The 26459-nt window shown below is 35.5% G+C and overlaps 1 protein-coding gene across 4 annotated transcripts in view; it reads right to left on the minus strand.

Moving 5' to 3' along the window:
* Positions 1 to 26459, minus strand: part of ZCCHC7 (zinc finger CCHC-type containing 7) — a 241384-nt gene that overhangs the window by 38508 nt on the left and 176417 nt on the right. For all 4 annotated transcript variants that reach the window (XM_068553461.1, XM_068553459.1, XM_068553460.1 and 1 more), the window contains exons 3-5: positions 18632 to 18675; positions 17272 to 17397; positions 16168 to 16338 (exon numbers count right to left, since the gene is read on the minus strand). In XM_068553461.1, the coding sequence (XP_068409562.1) occupies positions 16168 to 16338; positions 17272 to 17397; positions 18632 to 18675 (341 nt within the window). The remainder of the gene's footprint in view (positions 1 to 16167; positions 16339 to 17271; positions 17398 to 18631; positions 18676 to 26459) is intronic.

Consider the following 26459-nt stretch of genomic DNA (forward strand, 5'->3'; position numbering starts at 1 on the left):
CTGAGATAACTGCAAACATTTCAGAATATTTCACTCCAAACTTTTTTCTATATACAAGCAATAAACAATTGAAACCAAAATTTAAGAAACAATACCATTTACAAGAAAATGAAATACTTAGGTATAAACCTAAATATGAGGGGATTTGTATATACTGAAAACTACAAAACTCTGACAAGAGAAACTACAGAAGATCTAAATAAATGGAGAGATATACTATGTTCATGGATTGGAAGACTCAAAATAGTGGAGTCAATTCTCCTCACAGTGATCTACACAGACTGAAAACAATATCAATCCAAGTCCCATCAAGATTTTTTGTAGGTATAGACAACTCATTGTAAAACTTAAATGGAAAGGGAAAAGAACTAGAATAGTTACAGTAATTTCATAAAAGAAGAGCAAGTTTAAGAAATCAAACTACCCAATTTTAACACTTACTGTAAAGCTACAGAAATCAAGACAGTATGGTATTGGTGATGGGACAGGTACCTAGATCAGTGCAACAGAACAGAGAGTCCAGAAATCAATTCACACAAATGTGGTCATTTAATCTTTGAAAAAGATACAAAAGCAATTCAATGAAGAAAGAACAGTCTTTTCAACAAATAGCAAACAATTGATCACCCACTGGTAAAAAAATTAACCTTGATCTAAACCTCACACTTTATGCAAACATGAACTCAAAATGGATCATAGATCTGAATATAAAACATGGAATTATAGGGCTTCCCTGGTGGTGCAGTGGTTGAGAATCTGCCTGCCAATGCAGGGGACACGGGTTCGAGCCCTGGTGTGGGAAAAGCCCACGTGCCGCGGAGCAACTAGGCCTGTGAGCCACAACTACTGAGCCTGCGCGTCTGGAGCCTGTGCTCCGCAACAAGAGAGGCCGCGATGGTGAGAGGCCCACGCACCGCGATGAGGAGTGGCCCCCGCTTGCCGCAACTAGAGAAAGCCCTCGCACAGAAACGAAGACCCAACACAGACAAAAATAAATAAATAATAAATTTATTAAAACAAACAAACAAAAAAAAACCCATGGAATTATAAAATGTTTGAAAGAATACACAGGAGAAAATCTTTGCTAATTGCAGCTGGGTAACAAGTTCTTGGAAATGGCCCCAAAAGCCTGATCCATATAAGAAAAAACTGATAAATTGGATTTCACCAAATCTAAAAACTTCTGCTCTGCCAAAACAAACAAACAAACTGTCAAGGAATAATAAAAAGACAAGCAATAGACTGGGAGAAAATTTATGGCAATCACATATCCAATGAAAGACGTATCCTAAATATTGAAAAAAAAACCTCTCAAAACTCAACAATCAGAAATAGATACTCTAATTAAAAGTTAGGAAAGTATCTGGACACTTTTCCAAAGAGGATATAAGGATGGCAAATAAACATATAAAAGGATATTCAATATTGTTAGCCATTAGGCAAATGCAAACTAAAATCACAAAGAGATAGGTACTACACAACCATCAGAATGGGCAAAATAAAAAATGCTGACAATAACAAATGCTGGTGAGGATACAGAGCAGTTAGAACTCTCATCTTCCTGAGAGTCTCATTTTGCTGGTGGGAATGCAAAATGGTACGCATACTCTGGAAAACAATATGGCTGTTTCTTATAAAGTTAAACATACAGTTATCATAGGATCTGTAATCTCCACCTGGAAATTTACTCCAGAGGAATGAAAGCTATGTTCACACAAAGACTGTATACAAATATTCATAGCAGCTTTATTTGTAATAGTCAAAAGCTATACATAACCCAAATGTGCCTCAATGGATAAACAAACTGCAGTACATCCATAAAATGGAATACTACAAAGGAACAAACTACTGATACATACAACAACTCATGTGAGTCTTCAAAATATTACGTGAAAGAAGCTGGTCTCAAAAGTTTACACTGGTATGATTCCATTTACATGGCATTCTTGAAAAGACAAAACTATAGTAATAGAGAACAGATTAAAGGTTGCTAGAAGTTAAGGATGAGGGGAGAGTGACTATAAAGCATGAGGGAGTTTTTCAGGGTGGTAAAACTCTTCTGTATCCTGGTTGTGATGGTGTTTACATAAACCTATACATATTCATAAATTGAACATCAAAAGAAAAAAAGTCAATTTATTATTAAAGAAAAAAAAAGAATGAATATAGGCTTAGATTGCATACCATACTATTCCTAAAATGTTTATAAGCAGCAATAGAATAATGCACATTAAATTTCAAGGTAAAAAGTTATAAAATGAATATATGCTCATTACAAAAACAGAAAATAAAGATCAATAGAAATTTTAAAAACCTTTATCTATAATTCTTGATATAACTATAGTAAGCAGTTTGGAATACTTCATTTCAAACTTTTTCTCTGCAAATCTATATACACATATAAATATGTATATTTATATAGAAATAGGATATTTCATAACTTTTGAAATTTATGCATTTCATTTAACATACTAGTAACATCTTTATATTTCAATACTCATTTCCACATCATATTTTAAATGCCTAAGGTTACTCCATTATATGGGACATACTGTTAAGTCACTTAAGTCGGCCCTGAAGTTAAATATTTGAGTTGCTTCTAATTTTCATTATTATAAACAACTCTGAGGTGAACATTCCTGTAGCTATATCTTTGCAAACATCTATCACTTAAACTCCAGAAAGGTTATTCAAATGTACTTTCCCAGCACAACCTAACACTGAATATCACTATTATTGAGACATTTTTTTCTTCCTACTAATTTGTAAGAGCTTTTTATATATTATAGGTAATTATCCCATCACATATTTTATAAAAATCTTTTTCAAGCTGTTGTTTGTCATTTGACTTCATTAAAGGTCTCTTTGGATAAACTTCTTTTTAAAAAAGTTAAATCTATTCTCTTAAATCTATCCTCTATTTCTTTTACGGTTTCTGATACTGGTGTCTTTGTTTTCTAGTAGGAGCATTTAATACATTTATTTATTGTGATAATTGATATATTTGGTCCTATTTTTGTTCTCATCCTTTTTGGTTTTTATACATTCTTATTGTCTCCATTTTCCCCTATTGTTTGCTATATTAAGTTTCCTTTGCCTTATTTTAAATTAGTAACCTAAAAGTTACATGGCCTATTTTTTCTTCTTTTAGTTGAAACAAGCTTTTATTATATTGGAATTATCTATGATCCACATTATTATAGATTTTAAATTTTTTAAAGAATTTTTTTCTAAAATTAGTATTAAGTTTAAAAGCAGATTAAGAGGAAGTATTCAGAACGTACTGTATGCTTTCCTGATTTCACTGTTCATTGCTGCTAATTTTATTCTCTGACTTTTCCAATAAATTTACAAATGCACAACAGCTTGGCTGTGTCATCTATTTTTCTTTGAATGCTCTAGCCTCCAGAGATTTCTCTGCTGCCCTCTGGAATTCAGTATTGCACAGGAGAAGTTTGATGAAAATTTGATTGTGTGTATGTGTATGTGTAATGTATATTTTTGTTTGCATGATTTTTTGTTTGCATGATTTTGTTTGTTTGATATCCAGAAATTTCACTAGGATACATCTAGATGTAGGGTTTTTTTCTCCCTCATACTGAGTGTGTGCTCTTTTGATCAGGATTTCCTTTGATCATTTTGCTTTGGATTGCTTCCCTATCACACTGTGAAGAATGAATTAGGATTTTCTCAGTTTCCTATTTCCTGTAGTGAGTTTATCTCATTTGGGGTTATCTCTGATTCCATTTTTACTCTACCATTTCTTCACATATGCCTGTAACTATTTTTTATTGCTTCATTAAAAAAAAAAAGAAGAAAAGAAAAAGAATATGAAAAAAAAAAAGGAAAAAGAGGAGGCATATGTGAATCTCGCCAGTATTGGGAACTGAGGTGGTATCTGCCAAGGACTGCACAGGTCTCTGATCAACTTATTCATGGAAAAGTTTAGATGTGATCAAGTTTTAGTTTTCTCAATCAGATATCTGGCTTGTTTGTGAGGAACAGGGAAGGAATTATAATTATAGAGGGATCTGCAAAGTAGGGATGTTTTATTACACTGAAAATCACCTACTCCATTAAAAGACCATTCATATTGTCCCAGATTTTTATAAATGTACCAAGATAAGAGTTCTGTATAAGCATCCCTAAACCAGGTAAGGCAATTTACATGTTACAATTTGTAAATTTAAGGTGTATGGCTGGGCTGTGTTACTTTGATAGATTTATATACTGTAATATTGTCAAGGAAGCAATATTTATCATATTACATCATTATAGTACAGTATTATAGACTATATTCATTTTATTGTGCTTTACTTACTGTTAGTTACAAGTCTGTACCCTCAAACACCATCAATATTATCCCCTCACTCCAATATCGTAGTAACTACCATTTTACTGTTTTATTTTTTACAGGTTTAAATATTTTTTTTTTAGATTCCACATTTAAGTGATATCATACAGTACTTATCTTTGTCTGACTTGTCTTGCTTAGCATAATGTGCTCAAGGTACATCCACGTTGTCACAAATGGCAGGATATCTTTCTTTCTCATGGCTGAATAATATCCCATTGGATATATATATTACATCTTTTTTATCCATTCATCCACTGATGAGCATTTGAGTTGTTTCCATATCTTGGCTATTGTGAATAGTTCTGCAATAAACATGGGTGTGCTATCTTTTCAAAACCCTGATTTAATTTCTTTTGGGTATATACTCAGAAGTGGGAACTGCTGGATCATATGGTAGATCTATTATTAATTTTTCGAGGAATCTCTGTATTGTTTTCCATAGTGGTTGGACTAATTTACATTCCCACCAACAGTGTGTAAGGGGTTCCCTTTTCACCACATCCTCACAAGCACTTGTCTTCTTGATAGCCAGTCTAACAGTTGTGAGGTGTTATCTTAAAATATTAGCAAACCAGGACTTCCCTGGTGGCGCAGTGGTTAAGAATCCGTCTGCCATGCAGGGGACACAGGTTCAAGCCCTGGTCCAGGAAGATCCCACATGCCGCAGAGCAACTAAGCCCATGCGCCACAAATATTGAGCCTGTGCTCTAGAGTCTGAGAGTCACAACTACTGAGCCCGCGTGCCACAACTACTGAAGTCCGCGCGCCTAGAGCCCGTGCTCCGCAACAAGAGAAGCCACCGCAATGAGAAGCCCATGAACCGCAATGAAGAGTAGCCCCTGCTCACCACAACTAGAGAAAGCCCACACGCAGCAACAAAGACCCAACGCAGCCAAAAAAACAAAAAAAGATTAATTAAAAAAAAAATTAGCAAACCAAATTCAAGAACACACTAAAGGCTTCCCTGGTGGCGCAGTGGTTAAGAATCCGCCTGCCAATGCAGGAGACACGGGTTTGAGCCGTGGTCCGGGAAGATCCCACATGCCGCAGAGCAACTAAGCCCATGCACCACAACTACTGAGCCTGCGCTCTACAGCCCACGAGCCACAACTACCAAAGCCCGCATGCCTAGAGCCCGTGCTCCGCAACAAAAGAAGCCACCGCAATGAGAAGCCCACGCACTGCAACTAGAGAAAAGCCCACATGCAGCAACAAAGACCCAATGCAGGCCAAAATAAATAAATAAATAAATAAATTTTAAAAAAGAACAATTAAAAGGATTGTACACCATGGCCAAGTGTGATTTATACGTGGATGCAAGAATGTTTCAACATACGCAAATTAATAAGTGTAATTCATTACATACCTCAACATAATAAAGGCTATATACAATAAACCCACTGCTAACATTGTAATCAATGAAGAAAAACTGAAAGAGTTTCTTCTGAGATCAGCTACAAGACAAAGTTGCCCACTCTCACCACTCCTATTCATTGTAATAGTTGTCCCTTGGTATCTGAGGGGGATTGGTTCCAGGAGCTCCTGTGGATGCTAAAATCCTTGGCATCCTTGGATGCTCAAGTCTCTTGTATAAAATGGTATAGTTCAATGAATACAGCTGGCCCTTTGTATCCAAGGATGTGAAACCCGTGGATACGGAGGGCTGACTGTACTGGAAGTCCTAGCTAGGGCAATTAGGCAAGACAGAAATAAAAGGCATCCAAATTGGGAAGAAAGAAGTAAAATTGTCACTATTTGCTGACAATATGATCTTATGTAAAGAAAATCCCAAACAGTTAATCAAAAACTCTTGGAACTAATCAATGATTTCAGTAAAGTGGCAGGTTACAAAATCAACTTAAATAAAACAGTAGCATTCCTTTATACTAATGATGAAGCATCAAAAAAAGAAATAAAGAAAACTATCCCATTCATAATAGCATCAAAAACAACAAAATACTTAGGGATAAATTTAGCCAAGGAAGTGAAAGATCTGTACAATGAAAACGATAAGACTTTACTGAAAGAAAAAAGAAGACACAAACAAATGTAGACATCCATGTTCATGGATCAAAAGAGTGCTGTCTTTTTAAAGATGAGTAAGCTAACAAAGATAGATGTCCATAATTAAGACTTTGAATACTTTCAGAGGTTGAAATCTTTTCCAGTTGCTGTATTTTCCTTCACTATGTACTATTTGAGGGAGATGATCAGAACCCAATCAAAAAGCTGTATGGGATTTTATATATATATATATATATATATATATGTTATTTATATATATATTTATATTTATGTATGGGAGTTGACCTTAGCCTGTAATGCTTAGTAAACAAAACTTTTAGCCTTCCAGGTGTTAATGAGGATCTGACTTCCTTAATTTCACTCTCCAAATTCATAAGTTAGATAACTATGTCCCAGAATTTGTCCTTATTATTGGATTTAAAAGTTAAATTTAAGTCCAAGGTGAGGAGTATAATGATAGAATGTGTCAGAAATTTAACAAAATTCCCAGTGGCCTGCTGCTCTATTTATCAAAAACTCATGTCTTCCCAATGTGATTGCACTGAAGATTAGGTTCATTCCTAAGCCAAATAAAATTCTCAATAAAATACTAAAGTTTATTTATCCTTTCATTTCTAGAGCTGTTTGTTTTATAGACTGTTCAGGGACAATCTTTCTCCTCTTTTGGTGGAAGTTAGGGGTCTGGAAAGGGAACCATCTCTATCCTCTACAAACTTATTCTTAAAGCTTCTATAAAGAAAACATAAACCTGCTCTCCATCTGCTAGTTCTACTGAAAGTGACTAATACGAGGCCATGAGGCATGTGCTATAGGGAGACTTGGGGAGGCTGGCAGAATTCGTCAGGTTAGTCAGAGATGACTAGAAAGGATACCATTCAGTTGAATTTCAAAGTAAAGACTGGTCTCTTCTTCACACTTTGTACTAAATTACATACCGTCAGTTAAAAATGTACAACTTTTTCCCTGCTAAGGTTATTTCCATAAGGTTAAACATATTTTTAAACAAGAAAAGTTTCAGATATTCATTTATTAGGTAGTTTGGGAACAGTTTCAATGAATTATTAATGACTAATTCTGGGATTTACTCCCTGAACAATGAACACATATGAATTTTCACTAACATCATGAGTTTTGCAAACACCCATCAAGAGAATGAGACCTCTAACACAGAAGTCTACACTTAACTTCCTTGGGGGCATATTCTGGTCTCCCAGGTAAATAAGTATCTTATAAGCCTATTCAACAATTATTTTTCTATTAAGCAAATCAATCAATCCCAGCCATGACCTCTTCCTTCAACATTATGTTTTAAATAATGAAATGTCGTGAAAAGTGAGAGTAACAAAGTATATCTAACCTGATTTTCTTTATTCTCCAAAGTCGGTTCAGTGCTCAGGTGTCAGCAGAACTACATTTTTAACTGAATATTCATATCAATCTATTATAATGATATGCTTCTGATATTTTAGTTTTTTCAAAGATAATCTTTTTTTCAAAATTATTCCCTTCCTTCTTCAGCATTGTGCTTTTATCCAAATTATTTTGTGGTACCTTGAAAAACTTTTTAAAGTTTTTTTTTGGCGGGGAGGGCACATTTACTACACTTATTTTTTACTCATCTACTCTTATTTAGGCATTTTCATTTTCTTAAGGAGATCTAATGTAAGTCAGCGGTTTGTCCTTACTTCAATCAAGTTCAGCAGGAAAATTACTTTGTCTATGATTCTTTGAATTATAAAAGGTTATCATAATCTTAGTTTTATATTTTCTTTTCTCGAATTTGTCCTTTCAAGCCAATGAAGAAGATACAGTATATTCCATCACAAAATGATAGATGAGATTTTTCCATATGAAAGCTGAGGGTTGACAGACCAAAAACACAGGACTGCATCAATACCTGTAATATTGGTTTAAAAAGGAGACACTGAAGAAAATCATTTGAGAGCAATGCAAATGTTTTTTAAAACACTAGGATTACTAAAGATAGTGAAAGGGAAATATAGAAAAAGGATTTCCTTTGCCTTAGAAACTTCATTTTATTTTACACATATTGTAGATATTATAGCTTTTAGAAAGGCTGTTGAAACTTGGTTTGAAACATTATTCGGAGATGTTTACCTCTTAATCAGTCAAGCTGAGAATGTCCAAGCCTATACATTTAAGTGCAGGACTGGACAACCTTCAGAACCATTTGACTAGAGCATGAGTAGGTAAGCGAAGTCTATGGTCTCTAATTCATTCATTTGCTTATTCAATAATCCCATTATACATATATATTTAGGAGCCCATTGAGCTCCTACATGGGTAAGGCACTGTTCTAGAAGCTGGAGATACAGCAATGAATGTGTCTGAAAACAGACATGGAACTTATATTCTAATTAGACGGGAGAGAAAAATATATAGAATGTAAGATATAAGTATTATAGAGAAAAACAAAGCAGGGAAGAAGGGCAGGGAATGCTGGAGGTTTTAACTAGGGTGGTTAGGGAAGGGCTCTCTAAGAAGGGGACATTTGAACAGAGACATGAAAGAGATGAGGGAGTGAGTCACTGTGGATAATTGGGGGCAGAGTACTCCCAGCAGAGGGAACAGCAGGTAGAGGGAAAACACGTTTGGTCTTTCAAACAGCAGTAAGGAGACCAGGTGGAGTAAGCAACAGGGATGTCTATACAGGAGATGTTGTCAAGAAGCCAGACCACATGTGGCCTTGTTGGTGACTGTAAAGACTTTTAGCTTTTACTCTGAGGGAGATGCAAAGTCTTATTTGAGGATTTTAGACAGAGAACTGATGTAATCTGGGTTATGTTTAAAAAGGACTACCCAGTCAGCTGCTGAAAACAGACTATAAAGGGCCAAGGAGGCAGGGAAATGGTTTAGGAAGCTATTAGAATAATCCACGCAGTAGATGCTCATAGCTTGTGCCAGGGTGATAGTGGTAGAAATGAGGAGAAGTGGTTAGATTACAAATTATACTGTGAATCATTCTTTCCAGGGTTAAAACAATGTATTAAATTATGATATATTTACTATCACATCAAAAAGAATATAATACTTAGGAATAAACCTACCTAAGGAGGCAAAAGATGGGTACTCAGAAAACTATAAGATACTGATGAAAGAAATAAGAGATGACACAAAGAGATGGAGAGATATACCATGTTCTTGGACTGGAAGAATCAATATTGTCAAAATGACTATACTACCTAGAGTAATCTACAGATTCAATGCAATCCCTATCAAATTAACAATACCATTTTTCACAGGATTAGAACAAAAAATTTTACAATTTGTATGGAAACACAAAAGACTCTGAATAGCCAAAGGAATCTTGAGAAAGAAGAATGGAGCTGGAGGAATCAGGCGCCCTGACTTCAGACTATACTACAAAGTTACAGTAATCAAAACAGTATGGTACTGGCACAAAAACAGAAATATAGATCAATGGAACAGAATAGAAAGTCCAGAGATAAACCCATGCACCTATGGTCACCTAATCTATGACAAAGGAGGCAAGAATATACAATGGAGAAAAGACAGTGTCTTCAATAAGTGGCACTGGGAAAACTGGACAGGTACATGTAAAAGAATGAAATTAGAACATTCTCTAACACCATACACAAAAATACACTCAAAATGGATTAAAGACCTAAATGTAAGACCAGATACTATAAAACTCTTAGAGGAAAACATAGGCAGAATACTCTCCGACATAAATCACAGCAAGATCTTTTTTGATCCACCTCCTAGAGTAATGAAAATAAACAAATGGGACCTAATTAAACTTAAAAGCTCTTGCACAGCAAAGGAAACCATAAACAAAACGAAAAGACAACCCACAGAATGGGAGAAAATATTTGCAAATGAAGTGACCGACAAGGGATTAATCTCCAAAATATACAAACAGTTCATGCAGCTCAATATCAAAAAAACCCCAATCCAATCAAAAAATGGGCAGAAGAGCTAAATAGACATTTCTCCAAAGAAGACATACAGATGGCCAAGAGGCACATGAAAAGATGCTCAATATCATTTATTATCAGAAAATGCAAATCAAAACTACAATGAAGTATCACCTCACACCAGTCAGATGGCCATCATCAAAAAATCTACAAACAATAAATGCTGGAGACGGTGTGGAGAAAAGGGAACCCTCCTACACTGTTGGTGGGAATGTAAATTGGTACAGCCACACTATGGAGAACAGTATGGAGGTTCCTTAAAAAACTAAAAATAGAGCTACCATATGATCCAGCAATCCCACTCCTGGGCACACATCCAGAGAAAACCATAATTCGGAAGGATTCACTGCAGCACTATTTACAATAGCCAGGACATGGAAGCAACCTAAATGTCCATCGACGGATGAATGGATAAAGAGGATGTGATACATATATACAATGGAATATTACTCAGCCATAAAAAAGAATGAAATAATGTCATTTGCAGTGACATGGGTGGACCTAGAGATTATCATACAGAGTAAAGTCAGACAGAGAAGACAAATATCATATGGTATCACTTATATGTGGAATCTAAAAAAATGGTACAAATGAACTTATTTACAAAACAGAAATAGAGTCACAGATATAGAAAACAAACTTATGGTTACCAAGAGGGAAAGGGTGGGGGGAGGGATAAATTGGGAGATTGGGATTGACATATACACACTACTATATATAAAATAGATAATAAGGACCTACTGTATAGCACAGGGAACTCTACTCAATACTCTTTAATGACCTATATGGGAAAAGAATCTAAAAAAGAGTGGATATATGTATATATATATGTATAACTGATTCACTTCGGTATATAGCAGAAACTAAGACAACATTGTAAATCAACTATACTCCAATAAACATTAATTAAAAAAAGAAAAAGAAAAGTGACTTTCCATGAGAGGAAAAGATATAGAGTTAGAAAGGAAAAACGGTCCAGGAATGGCTAGCGAATTCCTTCCTTATTTTGTCCTGTCTTCAAACATAAGAGCAAGCAGGCAAGCAAACAAATGCTCAGAAAATACTGACCCTTGTGTATGTCTCAAGTCCATATGATTACAGGAAAACTCACTTAGCCTGGATTGAGAATTCCTATGGCATTACTTTGCAGCTGATATTTCCAAAGACAGGTGACATTTTATTATAGGCAGAGTTACTTGGCTCCCTCCTATGGTCTAGGTCATTTTCTACACCTTCCAGCTATGTATTATTTGCAAGTCACAAAGCTTAGTCTTCTGATACTCTCTCATTTAATTTTCACCATTCTTGATGCATCTCCAACACATCACTTTTTACATTCTTTTACACATCTGCCTTTCTTACTATACTCTGAGTTCCTCAAAGGCAGGGACCATATCTTATTCATCTTTATTTCTTTAGTACTTGGATTACTGCCTAGCATGTAGTAGGGAACCAACAAATTTTTGATAAATATAGAAAGTTTATTTGGATGGTGGAACAGTGGAGATGTTTTTGAACAAAGGCAGAACTAATAATTATTAAACAAAACCAAATATTTGAATTAAGGAAGTCTTTAAGTCAAATCTTGGCTTAATTATTCAGCTCAATGATTGTGTTCTAGCCAGTCTTATTTCTGGCCAGTAATATCTCAATAAGACTGTGAAAAGGATAAGAGGTGATACTTGTACTAGGTACTCTGCATTTCGTGCTGGAAATCCCCGTGATTAAACTAAACTTAAAGAAAAAAAAATCACCAAAATTTAACTAAAAAAATACTAGTTTTCAGTTTTATGTATATATTTGTTGAGGAGACATTCACTGGGCACTAATGTCTATGTGAAAGCCTACACAGCTTATACTGAGTTCTCATTTTTAAAATAAACTTTTGAGTTGCTAAAAATATTTTAGTATACAGTGATATTTAACAGATTCTTTTTTATAGAATCAAATATTTAAAGAAAGGAATCAAGTGAAATATGTCCTATGGATTATTTTCTCCCACTACATTTAAAAATCCGACTTAAAGCAGTGACTCAAGTGCTGAGCGCCCCACAAATAGATGGCATTTTATTCTTATAAATGATGGTTAAAGGAGTTATTTAGTATGAACTGGGATAGAAGACTGAGCAGGAAATTTGAGAAAAAACTGCTGGAGAAAGGAAGAAAATTTAGGTTCAGGTTGCAATTATATCTGATGCTGATTAACTCAGTCATTATGCTTTAATGTAAAAGGGTGACAATCTCAACAATAGAGACTGCCAAGGCTGAGATGGTCTTTTGTGAGAAGCACAGTTCTATGGTATCACAGACTTGGTTCTGTGGCTCAAAACCAACAGTCTACGATGCTTTGCTGATCCTCAGAAATTCTTTAAAGAGCTGAAAACTTTTTTAATAAACTGTATTTATTTTTATTTGGAAAATATTTTTATTCATCTATTTTATAATGTATTGATATTTTAAATATCATAAGTTTATTATCAAAGTTGTTTATTAGATCCACAATATCTGCAGGTTTAAGACAGAAACTTGAGAGGATCTTCTGAGAAGGAGTTAAACTGACAACGTCTAGACTGTCAGTAAGTGAACTTTCTCTATGTGCATTCATGAAGTACAGCATCATTTTAACTTTGAGACCTTGGGCAAACCCTAACCTTACAATGTCTTGGTTTTCTCTTTTGTAAAATGGTAGTAATAATAAACAGTATCTATCTCATATGATGGTAACGAGGATTACATAAATGACTCTGGTGCAATCACAAAAATCTATTGAGCACCTACTAAGCATTGAGGATACAGCAGTGAACAAAGCACTCCCACTCCCCCTAATAGGTAATGAACTTCGCATAGTACTTAAAACACTGTAAATACTCAACTAATTATAGCTATTATTACCTTGGGAATGTCAGATATAGCTCACAGAATGGGACTGTATGTGCAAGATAAATGTGTATAGACAGTTTAAGATTCTTGGTTTATTTAAAAGCTATCAGCAAAAGGAGAGAATCTGTGGTAGATTCAAAATTGGGATTCTTTACATACTTCAGATTCTCTTCCTTTGGAAGGTACCAGTGATCCAGGTAGACTTTAGTAGGCCTTGAGCCATCTGTCTATCCTTTACACTGCAAAACTCTGTAATTTCACCCAAATACTTTTACATAGTAGTTAACAAATGAAGAGTTTTCCAAGCAGAGTTTAGGAGTTATTATAGCAAGAATGTGAATATTACTCATGAGTTTTCATTATTAATCCTCTTTGCACATTTAACTGGTACTCTGGCATTACAGAGATTCTGGTGTGGCTATAGGGATGTATAAAGCAAAAATGGAAGTTTCTTGATCTCCTTAATTTATAAGAGGTTAGGGCATCTATAGTTACCCAGGGCTTCATAAATCCCAGTAGGTGAGAAGATGAAAATGACAAAGAAGGGTGAAGAACAGTATTGTCAGAGGGTTTTAGCTTTAAAATAAGTCAAGGATACCTACAAAAAGAGGGAGGAGAAATGATTTAGAAGCAGTCATGGCAGGTGAGAAAGAGGCTGATCCTAATCAACCTAATTCAGAGGTATGTGGGTCAAGAGAGAATGAGCAGCAAGCATTTGAGAGGGTTGCAGGGGAAACAATATTTTCTGTGGAGGGCCAGGTTTCAAGACAGATATAAAGCATGTGTGGGAATAGCTGAATAGTCCCAGCAACCAGGGGCCAGAATGAAACTGCTCCCAAGTGAATCCTCATGAAGACCTTCTGGGATGGTGGAAGGACTTTAAGTTTCTTCAGAAGGAGCCAGTGGAGCCCAGGTTGGATTGGGCTCCAAGGGAATTCTATACCAGGTGGGCAGGCTGAGAAAAGATCAATTCATGTCCAGAACTTTCATCATGTAATTTAAAAAAAACAAAAAAACCCAATGGTAGGTCTTGGTAGATTTAGGGGGAAGGGTGATGCCTTCTCTGAAGTCAGCCACAGTCTAACCCTATCTTAAAAACTTATATTCACTGGGGTTATTAATCCTCAAGGCCATTTTAAATAAAGAGTTTAACATACATTAGAGGCCAAAATTAAGAAGTTAAGCAGAATGAGCTATAGATTTAATTCACAGCTTATTATATAACCTTTTACAAACCATTCTTAACCGTTCTGTACTATAGTTTCTTATTTCAAAAAAACTGCTCATGATAATGTCTGAGCCTCTTCTGTTATCACACGCAAATTAGACCATACCTATAAGAGTCCTTTGGAAGAAAGAAGTTAAAAAATATGCTTTTAAACCTAACGTCCAAACTAGAAAATCTTTCTAAGAAATAATTGACAACTCAATGCAGAGAACAACAGAATAAAACTAAGACAACTTAGAATTTACTATTTTTAAAACTTAGTAAATATTGAAATATAAGTTTAAACTACTTTGGAATGAAATGACAACTTCTATCTCTATACCTTGTCTTAAGACTCATATTCAACCTCACTAAGGGCCTAAGAAATATAAATTAAAACAGTAAGATATCATTTTCTCCTTATCTGATTGGCCAAAAATTTTAAAGATTGATTACAGCTAGGGTTGAGAGTACTCTTAAACACTGCTAGCAAGTGGATACACTGGTACAATCTTTTAGAACAATTTGACAATATTTATCCCGAGATAAACGTACATATCCTTTAATTACACAATTCCATTTAGAATATGACTTACCAAAATACTCTTATATGTATGCAGATATATAAAAAGGTGTTTACAGCAGCAATGTTTGCTTAAAAAAAAAAATGAGTAACAGTATAAATCTAAATGTATTGGTAGAGAAATGGCTGGGTAAATTGGTAAAAATGGAATAAAAGTTAGCCATGAGAAAGGTAGTCTTTATGAGCTGATAGAGACACATTCACAAAGAATTAAGTGGAAAAAAAATTAACTTATAGGACAGTGATCCTATTTTTATTTGTTTATAAAGATCCTTTAAAAATTACTATCAATAATTTTTATATTATTTACACAAGAAACACATATACCAAACATTCATATTCTAGTTTGTCTTAATCTGAAATTCATCCCAACAGAAAGTCGTATTAATTTTTTAAGCAAAAGGCTCTAGGTACAATTCAATATAAGGAAAATTTTAAAAATATTTGTGCTTTGTATCATGTCTTTGGGAAGCACAAATTAAAGGGAAAAAATTCTTACTTTTTTTTTAGATACTGACTTCTATAAGCCCTTCTGGTTGAAATTGTGATTAAAATCCCACAGACATTTATAATATGATGCAAAATGACGTCTAAAATAACAATGTGCTAAAATTTAACATGCTACAAGTAACTGAAATGTCTTCTAAGTTACTTTTGTCTTCTTAAATCTAAAGAAAGATCTAAGATAAGCATATTTAAAGTACTGGTGGCTTGTCCTTCTTGCATGAGACTATTATACCACCAAGAGCCACCAATAAGCAGCATCAAAGCAGGCTTCATATAGACCTTTGTATACAACTGTTAAGTGTTTATATATATATTTTCATCTAACTATGAATGAACAGGTACACAAATTTTACATGTTATTTATTACATACCTCTTTAATTACAACCTTTACTTTGGCAAGCACATTAAGCCAAAGAAGCCAGCACAGGTTTACAATATTTGTTGATGCTGCCTCCTGATGAACCCATTCAGTAGGATCCCTATCCTGAGATATTAAGAGCACTGATTTACATGACCAGTGGCCAAAGGGACATGACTATCATTATACACAGTGTGTAGTAAACATGCTTTTAAGTAGGCTGGCAGATGGTTACAGATTGGCACAATGCCCCCAAAGTCCGACAAATTAGTTACATGCAGGATACTCACATCAGCATAGTGGCCTATCATATCACATCTGTCACACCGTTTTCTCCAGGAAGGTCTTTCAAGACATCTGTGAGTAGAAGACATAGGCAAAGAACAGTCAAAGCAAAAGCGGGCCGGACAGGCATACTGGAGGTGTCCTCTCTCGGAGCAGAGGCAGCAGGAGCGGACTTTCTATGTGGCAGACAAACAGAAAATCTCTTTAGCAAAATACTTCAGTCTCAAATAGAATACTACTTTTTCCTTTTCAGTATAATTCCATAAAAAGTTATTTCCAATTTCGGAACACAACGAAGGTCCTGAGCATAATTATAAAATCAAACAAAATATCTGAAATCAGAGCTTTAACAAAACCATCTGTATCCTGTGGTTGCCAAAAAGGCTTAGTCTGCACGTACTATCATCTGGCATCTATTTCTTATGCCTTGTCTTGTAGAACACTGACAAAGTGGAATGTGTCTGAGAGGGAAAGTAGGATGATGAGGATCTGGAAGCTAAGTCATAGGAGCAACAGATACAGAAAGAGGCTGCTTTGCCAGGCAAAGACAAAGAGGAAACAAGAGAGCCATCTCAAATGTTTGAAAGGCAATCATTTGGGAGAGGAAGTAGGTAAGGGAAGGAATATTTGTTAAGGGCTTACTAGTGTCAAGAAATGTCTAAGAGTTCTGTGTTATTTCAAAGATTGATGTATCTGTTTAACATAATTTACGTCAATAAACATTTATAAATGCCTAAAATTATAATTTTCTAACAATGAAAATTATCCCACAATGAAACAAGCCGTGTCATAAAGTAGAAGGTTTAGAAGTGAAATGAGTCTCAGGAATCAATCTGATTCAATCTTCTCAATTTATAGAAAAGAAAAGAGAAGCACAAAAGGTGAAATGATTTGCCTAAGGTTGTACAACTACTAATGGGATGCTGAAATTGATTCTGGCTGTAGATTTATTGTTCTTTACTACTACTCTAGGCTGCGACCTACATAAACATGTAATATGAAATTTAACACATATATTACATAACATTTGAATTGTAAGGTTATAAGGGTTCCAACCCTATGATTTTGATTTTAACAATGTGGAAAGACACATTACATATTTCACATACTTGTGGAAAGGGGCAGTTTTTTGACAAATGGCCACATTTGTCACAATTTCTACAGGTAACGTTTTTGTTGACTGAATAGTATCGGTGGGTCCATCTTCCAGATGTTCTTTTTTTACCTATCTGTGCCTAAGGGAAAAAAAAGATCAAGAATTAAAATTATTTCACTCTGTTCAAGACAATTAACAGTCATAATCTGTTCAATTTAGAACTTAGCAACAGGGAACTTTGTATTTTTAAAAGGAGTTAGAAAAACTTAAAAGGGGTGCCATGAAAACAGCTCTACTTTTTGTCTGCCCATCTCCCCTATTCTTTTACACTTCTCCATATGGTTCCATTTCTTTTTTATCTTTCTCTACTTACGGTTCAGGTCTAGTAGGAGCACTGAAATGCATCATTTAGACATTCCAGTGGCATTCAGAGTCAAAGATATTGCTGACATATATCTGGATGTATACCACATTTTTCTGAATGAGAAACTTGCTTATATTTTTAGTTAGGGGTTGGTGTTTTTTATGATTTTGTCCTTTATAAAGTTATAAAACCACATAGTGACCAAATACATTCCTTCTTTTGAACAGCCCAGGGTTACTGCCTACAAGCTGGATTTTAATTTCTAAGAGAGAATGAGATAATTTCCTTCCCCTAGAGTCCTTTTAAGATCCATTCTGCCTACACTGATCCAATTCTAGCTGTCCCATATTCTAGCCAAAATCCAGTATCTTGCAAGAGAACATTAGCAAAGCATATCATATGGACTATCTAAAGAGGAATACCTAAATGCCAACCATGCTTTTATCTTGTTTGGTACAATTCCATCTTTGAAAAAAACTTTCATCTTTTACTTGTTATTCTGCTGAATTGGCCAAGTAGGCCTCAAAAGGAGACACAATCTAATTATCTCTTAACACTTTCCTTATACCAAGTTGTAAAATTACTCTCTTTTCTAGCCATCTGTCATCATTAAGGCTAATAATTGACAAAGACAAACACCTGCCACATCCTAAATATAGACTAACCATTTCCTTACACTGAAGAAGCAGTTATTTCCGGTGTTGATCTTTAGTGGTACCAGGCAAAATGGGCTGAGAGGACTCACCATAGCAGAGAAGAAACAAAAGGGAAAGGGGACTAAATCACTATGGCAATTAACTGACTGACAAAAATCAAGGCTGAACTACGCTTCTGAAAAACTCATGAAAAATTCAATCACCCATAGACTAAAATTAAACTTTTTATTACAAGATACCTGGACTGCTGCTACTTTTAAAAAGCTTATTAAGTCATCATAATGAAGTGAAACTACACCTCAAAGAAAATTATTATTCTATTATTCATAACTTCAAAAATGTTTTGATTTTACCTCAACGTCTTTGTCACTGATGAACCAGTTTACACCATCTTCTCCTACAAAACAAATAAAATGTTACTCAATCTTGACACCTTTAAAGCACTTGATTGACAATAAATTATTCAATCTGTCAGTATTGAAATTGAACCCCAAAGGTGTAGTGAGAAATGTGAATCCCTTAACATCTTATCTTGACACCATCATTATTTGTGTGGCTCTGAACAAATACTTAACCTCTCTTAATCTCAGTTTCCTTACCTGTGAAATGGGAATAATAGTATTTTCCCTGTATACCTAAAAAATATTGTGCGAATCAAGTGAGCTACGTGAAAATGCTTTGAAAACCATCAAACTATAAACAAATATATATATAAAAAAATCACTGAAGGGACCAAAAACCCAACAGCAGGTGCAGAAAGAAATCGTATCTGAACTTCCCTTATCTGACTAAAAGCCTGCTTTGTGAGTCAGCTGCCACAGCCCCTCTCCCCAACCCAGAAGTCTCTAGTCAGGAAAGTCACTTACCTTGGGTACCAGGACATTCCCCCAAAACTGTGTAAACAAGCACAACAAAACCTTCTATCTTCTGAAGCCCTAAATCCTCCCTTTTGTTAAGTTAGTATACAAACCTTTACCTTTGGCTATTTAGTGAGTTACTCATTACTGTGTGTCAGTTAACTTGCAGGCCCCCCACCATTCAGACCCAAGTAGGTAGAAGAAAGGTTTTTCCTTCCAATATCAGTATTAACTGTGTCCGCCAGCTTCTCACTGTAACATTTTTATAAGGTGGACTCTGAATACTATCTCATGATTAGAGCTAGGAATTTAGCACTGTATTTTACAACATCAAAAATAGTGAAGTAAAAGAGCAAAAACAGAAGGCCAAATATCCAGAAGACAGTGACCGATCTAAAAATATAACTGTAAAAACCTACGGGGCTGGGAGCCCTACATTTTTCTTTATCAGCTGTTTTCTTCTCTTTGCACTGCCCCTTTACAAACTTGCAAATGGCTGCTATTCCCTTGGTCCATCCATGGCCAAGGAGGAAGGGACATATGACTAATGCAGAAGCTAAGGTGTCAACAAAGGACTGAAAGTTTTTTTCTTCCCCCAAAGCAAAGATTTCCTCCTTCCTCCTATCTACTCTTCTTCTCTATCTGAAAAACACAAATTGAGCTTGACTCTTCTTTGAAAGGAATTTTGAAGAGACATGAAGTAATCTACATTTTCCCAGGCCTACCAGGAGTAAGTGTCTAGAGATACATTTTAAAATAAAATACCTTTACTAAGAAAACCAAGAGGTTGCTTTACAAAAAGACCAATCCATAGGAGAGCAGAGATGCTGTGCTGATGATTATTTCCTTTGTAAAATTCGGAGGCTGCATCCATATACTGAGAGTGGAGAATACATTAAATAGCAGCAGCTTCTATTCCTTCATCATCACCATCCATGCTATTATTCTTTCATTCAAAGGATTCGTCTAAGGAGCATGCTTTGCTGTAACTTTCAAAGCTGCCTTTTGTACCTCAATGTCCTTCATCATTAAAACTCAAAATGACCACTTAAAATCACTTTAATTATAAAACTGACTTAATATTGTCCTTAAAAAATGAACTCCCAAACCAAGGAAATGCAAAATAGCAACTGTTACCACCCCCAAACTCCAACAAATTTATACATGAACAGAATATTGAAAGAAGGGAAGGTTTACAAGGGAGATCAGCTCCATTTAGATTGTTTTAACATACCCGTGGAATTCAACAATATTCTAGGTTACATACTAACTCCTCCTCGACAAGCTACAGTGTATTCTTACTGTAGAAAATTTGTCAGCAAGTACACAAAATAGGCTTCAATTACAAGTGAAATCAGACTTCTGGGTGGTAAATGAAGTAGAGACATCACGAGGAAAATATAAGTGAACTTTTGGCCCTACTCATGGTTCAGTTTTGGTTCTACCCTAGCAATAACTGACTCTTATACCTATCCTGTTTGCTCCTTAACTCCAAATCCCAACCTAATGGAAGCTTTGTCTAAGAGCAACTCATTAGAACTTCCACAGGCAGACAATTCTCCACTTAGCTCAATTTCTGGTAAGGGACTTGTCAGAAATGTGGGTTCCAGACTTAACCCTATCTCTTATTTGCTGTGTGGCGTCGGGCAGGTTATTTACCCTCTCTGGGTCTGTTTAGTAATGGGTTGGATAAAGTGGTATCCATGGTATCTTCTAGCACTAAGTTTCTGTAATTTTATCAAATTTTCATTCATTACTGGAATCAAATACATTGTTACTTAGTCTACATTACCTAAATCCTCCAGGTCTTTGCAACCAACACAGAGTGTCTTGCCTTAAAGACAACTTCCCACAGGGCCCGGGAGCACCCATCTTCTATGTGTGTACCAACCAACGCCACAGAATATAAAATGGGATTGCCCTAAAGTGTAAAATTAGGACTGCCCTAAAGATGCCTAATATCAACTCTTACCTGCTTTATAGCCTTGTCTTGCTAAGATCCAGGACTATGATACTTTTCAGACTTTAGAACTGTAATCAAAGCAATAACTGATAACTCTCTTTGCATTAAATTAGCTCAGTTTAACAAACATGTATTGAAAGGTTACAATAAGCAAGGTGCTATAGGGTAAACAAAACTGATAAGAGCTTATAACTTAGGCAAACACAAACAGATAAAAAGAAAAGGAGTAGGAGAGAACCAAACAAGATGTTATGGTAAATTCAGAGGAAGAACAGATATCTGAATTTAGGGAGAAAGGGGAAAAAAGTCACAGAAGGCTGTGCCATAAAGAAAACTGTATTGAGGTATAATTTACATATTATAAAATATACCCACGTAAAAAATACAGTATGATGCATTTTGACAAACGTACACACCTGTGTAACCACCACAAAAATCAAATGTAGAACATTTCCATCACCCCAAAACGTCACCTTGAGCATATTTGCAATCAATTCCCCACCCGAGGCAACCACTGATTTGCTTTCGCTCACGACAGATTCATTTTGCCTGCTCTAGGACTGCATATAAATAGAATCATACATTATGTACCATTTTGTATATGGCTTCTTTCACTCTGAATATTTGTGAAAGTCATCATTCATGTTGTTAGGTAGTAGTAGTTTGTTCCTTTCTTACTGCTGAGCAGTATTCCACTGTGTGGCTACAACAATTTGTTTAGCTGTTCATCTCCTGAAGAACATTTAGGTTGTTTCCAGTTTTTCACAATTATAAATAAAGCAGCAATAAACATTCTAGTGAGACTCTTTCTTCTTACTTGACATAAGTTTTCATTTCCCTTGGGAAAATAGCTAGGAGTAGAATTATTAGATATGGAAAGTATGTCTTTACCTTCATGTGAAACTGGCAGATTTTTCCAAAGTGATTGTATCATTTTACACTCTTATCAGCATTGTATGAGAGTCCCACCTAGCTTCATAATCTCACCAATACTTGGAATGTCAGTTATTTATTTATTTAAAAAAATTTTATTGGTGTATAGCTGATTTACAACATTGTGTTAGTTTCTGCTGTACAGCAAGGTGAATCAGTTATACATAAATATATAGCCACTCTTTTTTAGATTCTTTTCCCATACAGGTCATTACAGAGTATTGAGTAGAGTTCCCTGTGCTATACAGTAGGTCCTTATTATCTATTTTATATATAGTAGTGTGTATTATGTCAATCCCAATCTCTCAATTTATCCCTCCCCCCACCCTTTCCCTCTTGGTAACCATAAGTTTGTTTTCTATATCTGTGACTCTATTTCTGTTTTGTAAATAAGTTCATTTGTACCATTTTTTTAGACTCCACATATAAGTGATACCATATGATGTTTGCCTTCTCTGTCTGACTTACTTTACTCTGTATGATAATCTCTAGGTCTATCCATGTCACTGCAAATGGCATTATTTCATTCTTTTTTATGGCTGAGTAATATTCCATTGTATATATGTACCATATCTTCTTTATCGATTCATCTGTTGATGGACATTTAGGTTGCTTCCATATCTTGGCTATTGTAAACAGTGTTGCCATGAACACTGGGGTGCATGTGTTCTTTCGAATTATGGTTTTCTCTGGATATATGCCCAGGAGAAGGATAGCTGGATCACATGGTAGTTCTATTTCTAGTTTTTTAAAGGAATGTCCAAACTGGTTGTACCAATTTTGGAATTGTCAGTCTTTTAAATTTTAACCTTAGAATGGGTGTGAAGTAGTATTCATTATGATTTTAATGGGCATTACTCTGATGAATACAGTGAATAAAGCCAGTTTTATTGCCTCCTTTCCAATCTGTATGCCTTTTCTTTCTTTTTCCTACCTCACTGCCTTATGCAGGACCTCCATTACGATACTCAATATTAGTGGTGAAAGCAGATAATCTTTGCTTTGTTCCCAATTTTAGGGAAAAAACATATTCAGTTTTTCACAATTAAGTATACTGTTTGCTGTAGATTTTTCGTAACAGGTTGAGGAAATTCCTTTCTATTCCTAGTTTCCTGAGTTTTTAATATGAATGTGTGTTGAATTTTATCAAGTGCCTTTTCTCTATCAACTGAGATAGCCCACGGTTTTTCCTCTCTCTTTCTCTTAATACGGTGAATTACAGTGATTTCATTTTCAAATGTTAAACCAACCTTGTATTCTGTGATTAACTCCACTTGGTTAGGACGTATTATTCTTTAGAATATGCTGCAGAATTCAACTTGCTTTTATTAAGAATTTTTACATCTGTGTTCATGAAGGATATTGGTTTATACTTTTCTTATAACGTCTGTCTGGTTTTGATATTGGTGTAAAACTGGCCTCACAAGAGTTCAGAAGTGTTGGGAAGAGTTTGTGTAGGACTGGTATTATTTCTTCCTTAAATATCTGATAGAATTCACCAGTGAAGTCATCTAGGTTGGAGTTTTCCTTGTTTGTGGGCCAAGAATTTTACTTGTAGGAAGGTTTTAAAATAGTAATTCCATTTTTTTAGTAGATATGGAGCTATTCACATTTTCTATTTCTTCTTGGGCCAGTTTTGATAATTTGTGACTTTCAAGGAATTTGTCTATTCTAAATTGTTGAAATTATTGGCATAACGTTGTCCGTAATACTCTCTTATTCTTTTTCTTTGAGTAATCTAATTTGTACTTATGCCCATCCAGTAAATTTTTAATCTCAAATATATATTTCAGCTCTAGAAGTTCCATTTGCTTCTTTTTTATACCTCTCATTTCTCTTATTATATTTCTCCCTTCCTTTAAATTTCAGAGTACATTTTTAACAGCTGTTTTAAAGTCCCTGCTGCTAATTTCATATTCTCTGTTATTTCTAGGTTTGTATCACTTGACTGATTTTTCTCCTGGTTATGAGTGACATTTTCCTGCTTTTTTGAATGCCTAGTAATTTTTTTTTCCCCTTGGTTGCTACTGAGGTACACTGTTGAGTGTCTTTTTTTAAAATTTATTTTATTTATTTATTTATTTTTGGCTGTGTTAGGTCTTTGTTGCTGTGTGCGGGCTTTTTCTAGTTGCGGTGCGAGGGCTTCTCATTGCGGTGGCTTCTCTTGTTGTGGAACATAGGCTCTAGGCACGCGGGCTTCAGTAGTTGTGGCACGTGGGCTCAGCAGTTGTGGCACACAGGCTTAGTTGCTCCGCGGCATGTGGGATCTTCCTGGACCAGGGCTCAAACCCGTGTCCCCTGCATTGGCAGGTGGATTCTTAACCACTGTGCCACCTCGGAAGCCCCTGTTGAGTGTCTTGATTTTTTCTTACTTTAAAAAGTGTGAGGGCTTCCCTGGTGGCACAGTGGTTGAGAGTCTGCCTGCTGATTCAGGGGACACGGGTTCGAGCCCTGGTCTGGGAAGATCCCACATGCCGCAGAGCAACTAAGCCCGTGAGCCACAACTACTGAGCCTGCGCGTCTGGAGCCTGTGCTCCGCAACGGGAGAGGCCGCGACAGTGAGAGGCCCGCGCACCGCGATGAAGAGTGGCCCCCGCTTGCCGCAACTAGAGAAAGCCCTCACACAGAAACGAAGACCCAACACAGCCAAAAATAAATAAATAAATTTAAAAAAAAAAAAAGTGTGAGACTCTGTTTTGACAAGCAGTTAAGTAACCTCCAGATCAGCTGACCCTTTTGGGACTTTTAAAGCTTTGTTAGGGTAGGTCCAGAGTAGCTTTTGCTTAGGGTTAATTAAGCCCTACTACTAAGATGTATCTTCTGGGGTCACTACTGAATGTCTAGGGTGTTTAACACAGTCTCTCCAATCTGGCAAGTAAGAACTCGGGTAAGTTCTGGGAACTGTTTGGCTTCCAGTAGGTTTTTGTCCAAGTCTAGTGGAGTTCTGCCCTATCCATGGGCAGAGAAGAACTCAGTATCCTTGGTATTCATGGGTACGCCTCAACGCAGATTTCTGGAGTATTATCCCTTTCAGCTCTCTCTCTCTCTCTCCAGTACTATGCCTCACAAACTACAGCTTCTTTAGCCTCTCTGAACTCTGATCTCTGTCTTCTCATCTTAGTGAGATGGCCATGTTGTGCCTCGGTTCCCTTTCTTAGCACCATGATGCAGGTTGATTGTAGGGTGCACCTCATTCGTTTCCATATTCTCATGAATCATGGTCCAGTACTGCCTGTTGTTCAATGTCTGAAAATGTGCTAATTGATCTGTAGTTAAGTCAATCCACTAAAATTTTTCATTTCATTTTTTCATTTCAAATATTATATATTTCAGCTCTATAAGTTCCCTTTGGTTCTTTTTTATATCTTCCATTTCCCTTCTTATTATATGCCTCTTTCCCTTTAAACCTCTGTATATTTATAATGTCTGTTTTAAAGTCCTTGTCTGCTAATTTCATCATCTCTTGTCGGGAGGGCAAGTTTGGTATAAGTTAACACAATATGGCTGGAAGCAAACATCTTGAATAGGATTTTAACAGGTGATGAAGGACACGAGTAAAAAGGAAAGGCACAAGCAACATAATGAAAGAGGTAAAAGGATACAGCAAACAATACAGTTTGATTGGAACAAAGGGTGTGATAATTCCTTTACTAAGAATTTTCACCTTTTTATATATAAAGAATACTGAGAATTAAAATATTATTACTTTTTACCTGAAACACATATGAGGACTTACTAATTAATATTAAATCTATTCTTCCAACTAAGAAATTTTACTAATTAATATTAAATCTATTCTTCCAACTAAGAAATTTTACTAATTAATATTAAGTCTATTCTTCCAACTAAGAAATTTTCCATGTCTTTCCTCTTTTAGTTTAACTTTAAAAGTCTTGACTTCCTACTGTGTGGAACTTTCCAAGGAATAGTACATCAGGCCTCTTTCTGCCAGAGTAGTACTCTTGAAAGCAGAGATAGTAAAACAGTATCACAGGGTGCTTTTGTTAATACTATGCAACAAACAGAATATTTCCTGTCTTTTGAAATAATCTTCAAGACAAAAAAGCAAACCCCAAAGAAAAGTGAACCCATAACCTTACACATTTTACACATTTTCTCCTATTTCTGGAACTATTCTGCTATCTTTATTTCTCCGTTCCTCCTTTCCCTCCTTCCTTCTCTCTCTTTCTCTCATGCATAAACATAAACATCTTTCAAATTTATATGGTGATGGTGACTCACAGTCTATAAATTGTTTTAAATACATATTTCATCTTCAGAACAATCCTGTATGGTTACACAAATGTTCATTTTTAAAATGTGTGTGCTTTCTACAAAAAATTGCAATTGTTGCTTTTGTGAAATATAGTGCTAATGTAGCTATTTACCTATAAGACTGCACTCAGTTTTCAAAGGATCTAAGGAAGA

This window comes from Eschrichtius robustus, chromosome 10 (genome assembly GCF_028021215.1).
Source record: "Eschrichtius robustus isolate mEscRob2 chromosome 10, mEscRob2.pri, whole genome shotgun sequence".
Lineage (NCBI taxonomy): Eukaryota > Metazoa > Chordata > Mammalia > Artiodactyla > Eschrichtiidae > Eschrichtius > Eschrichtius robustus.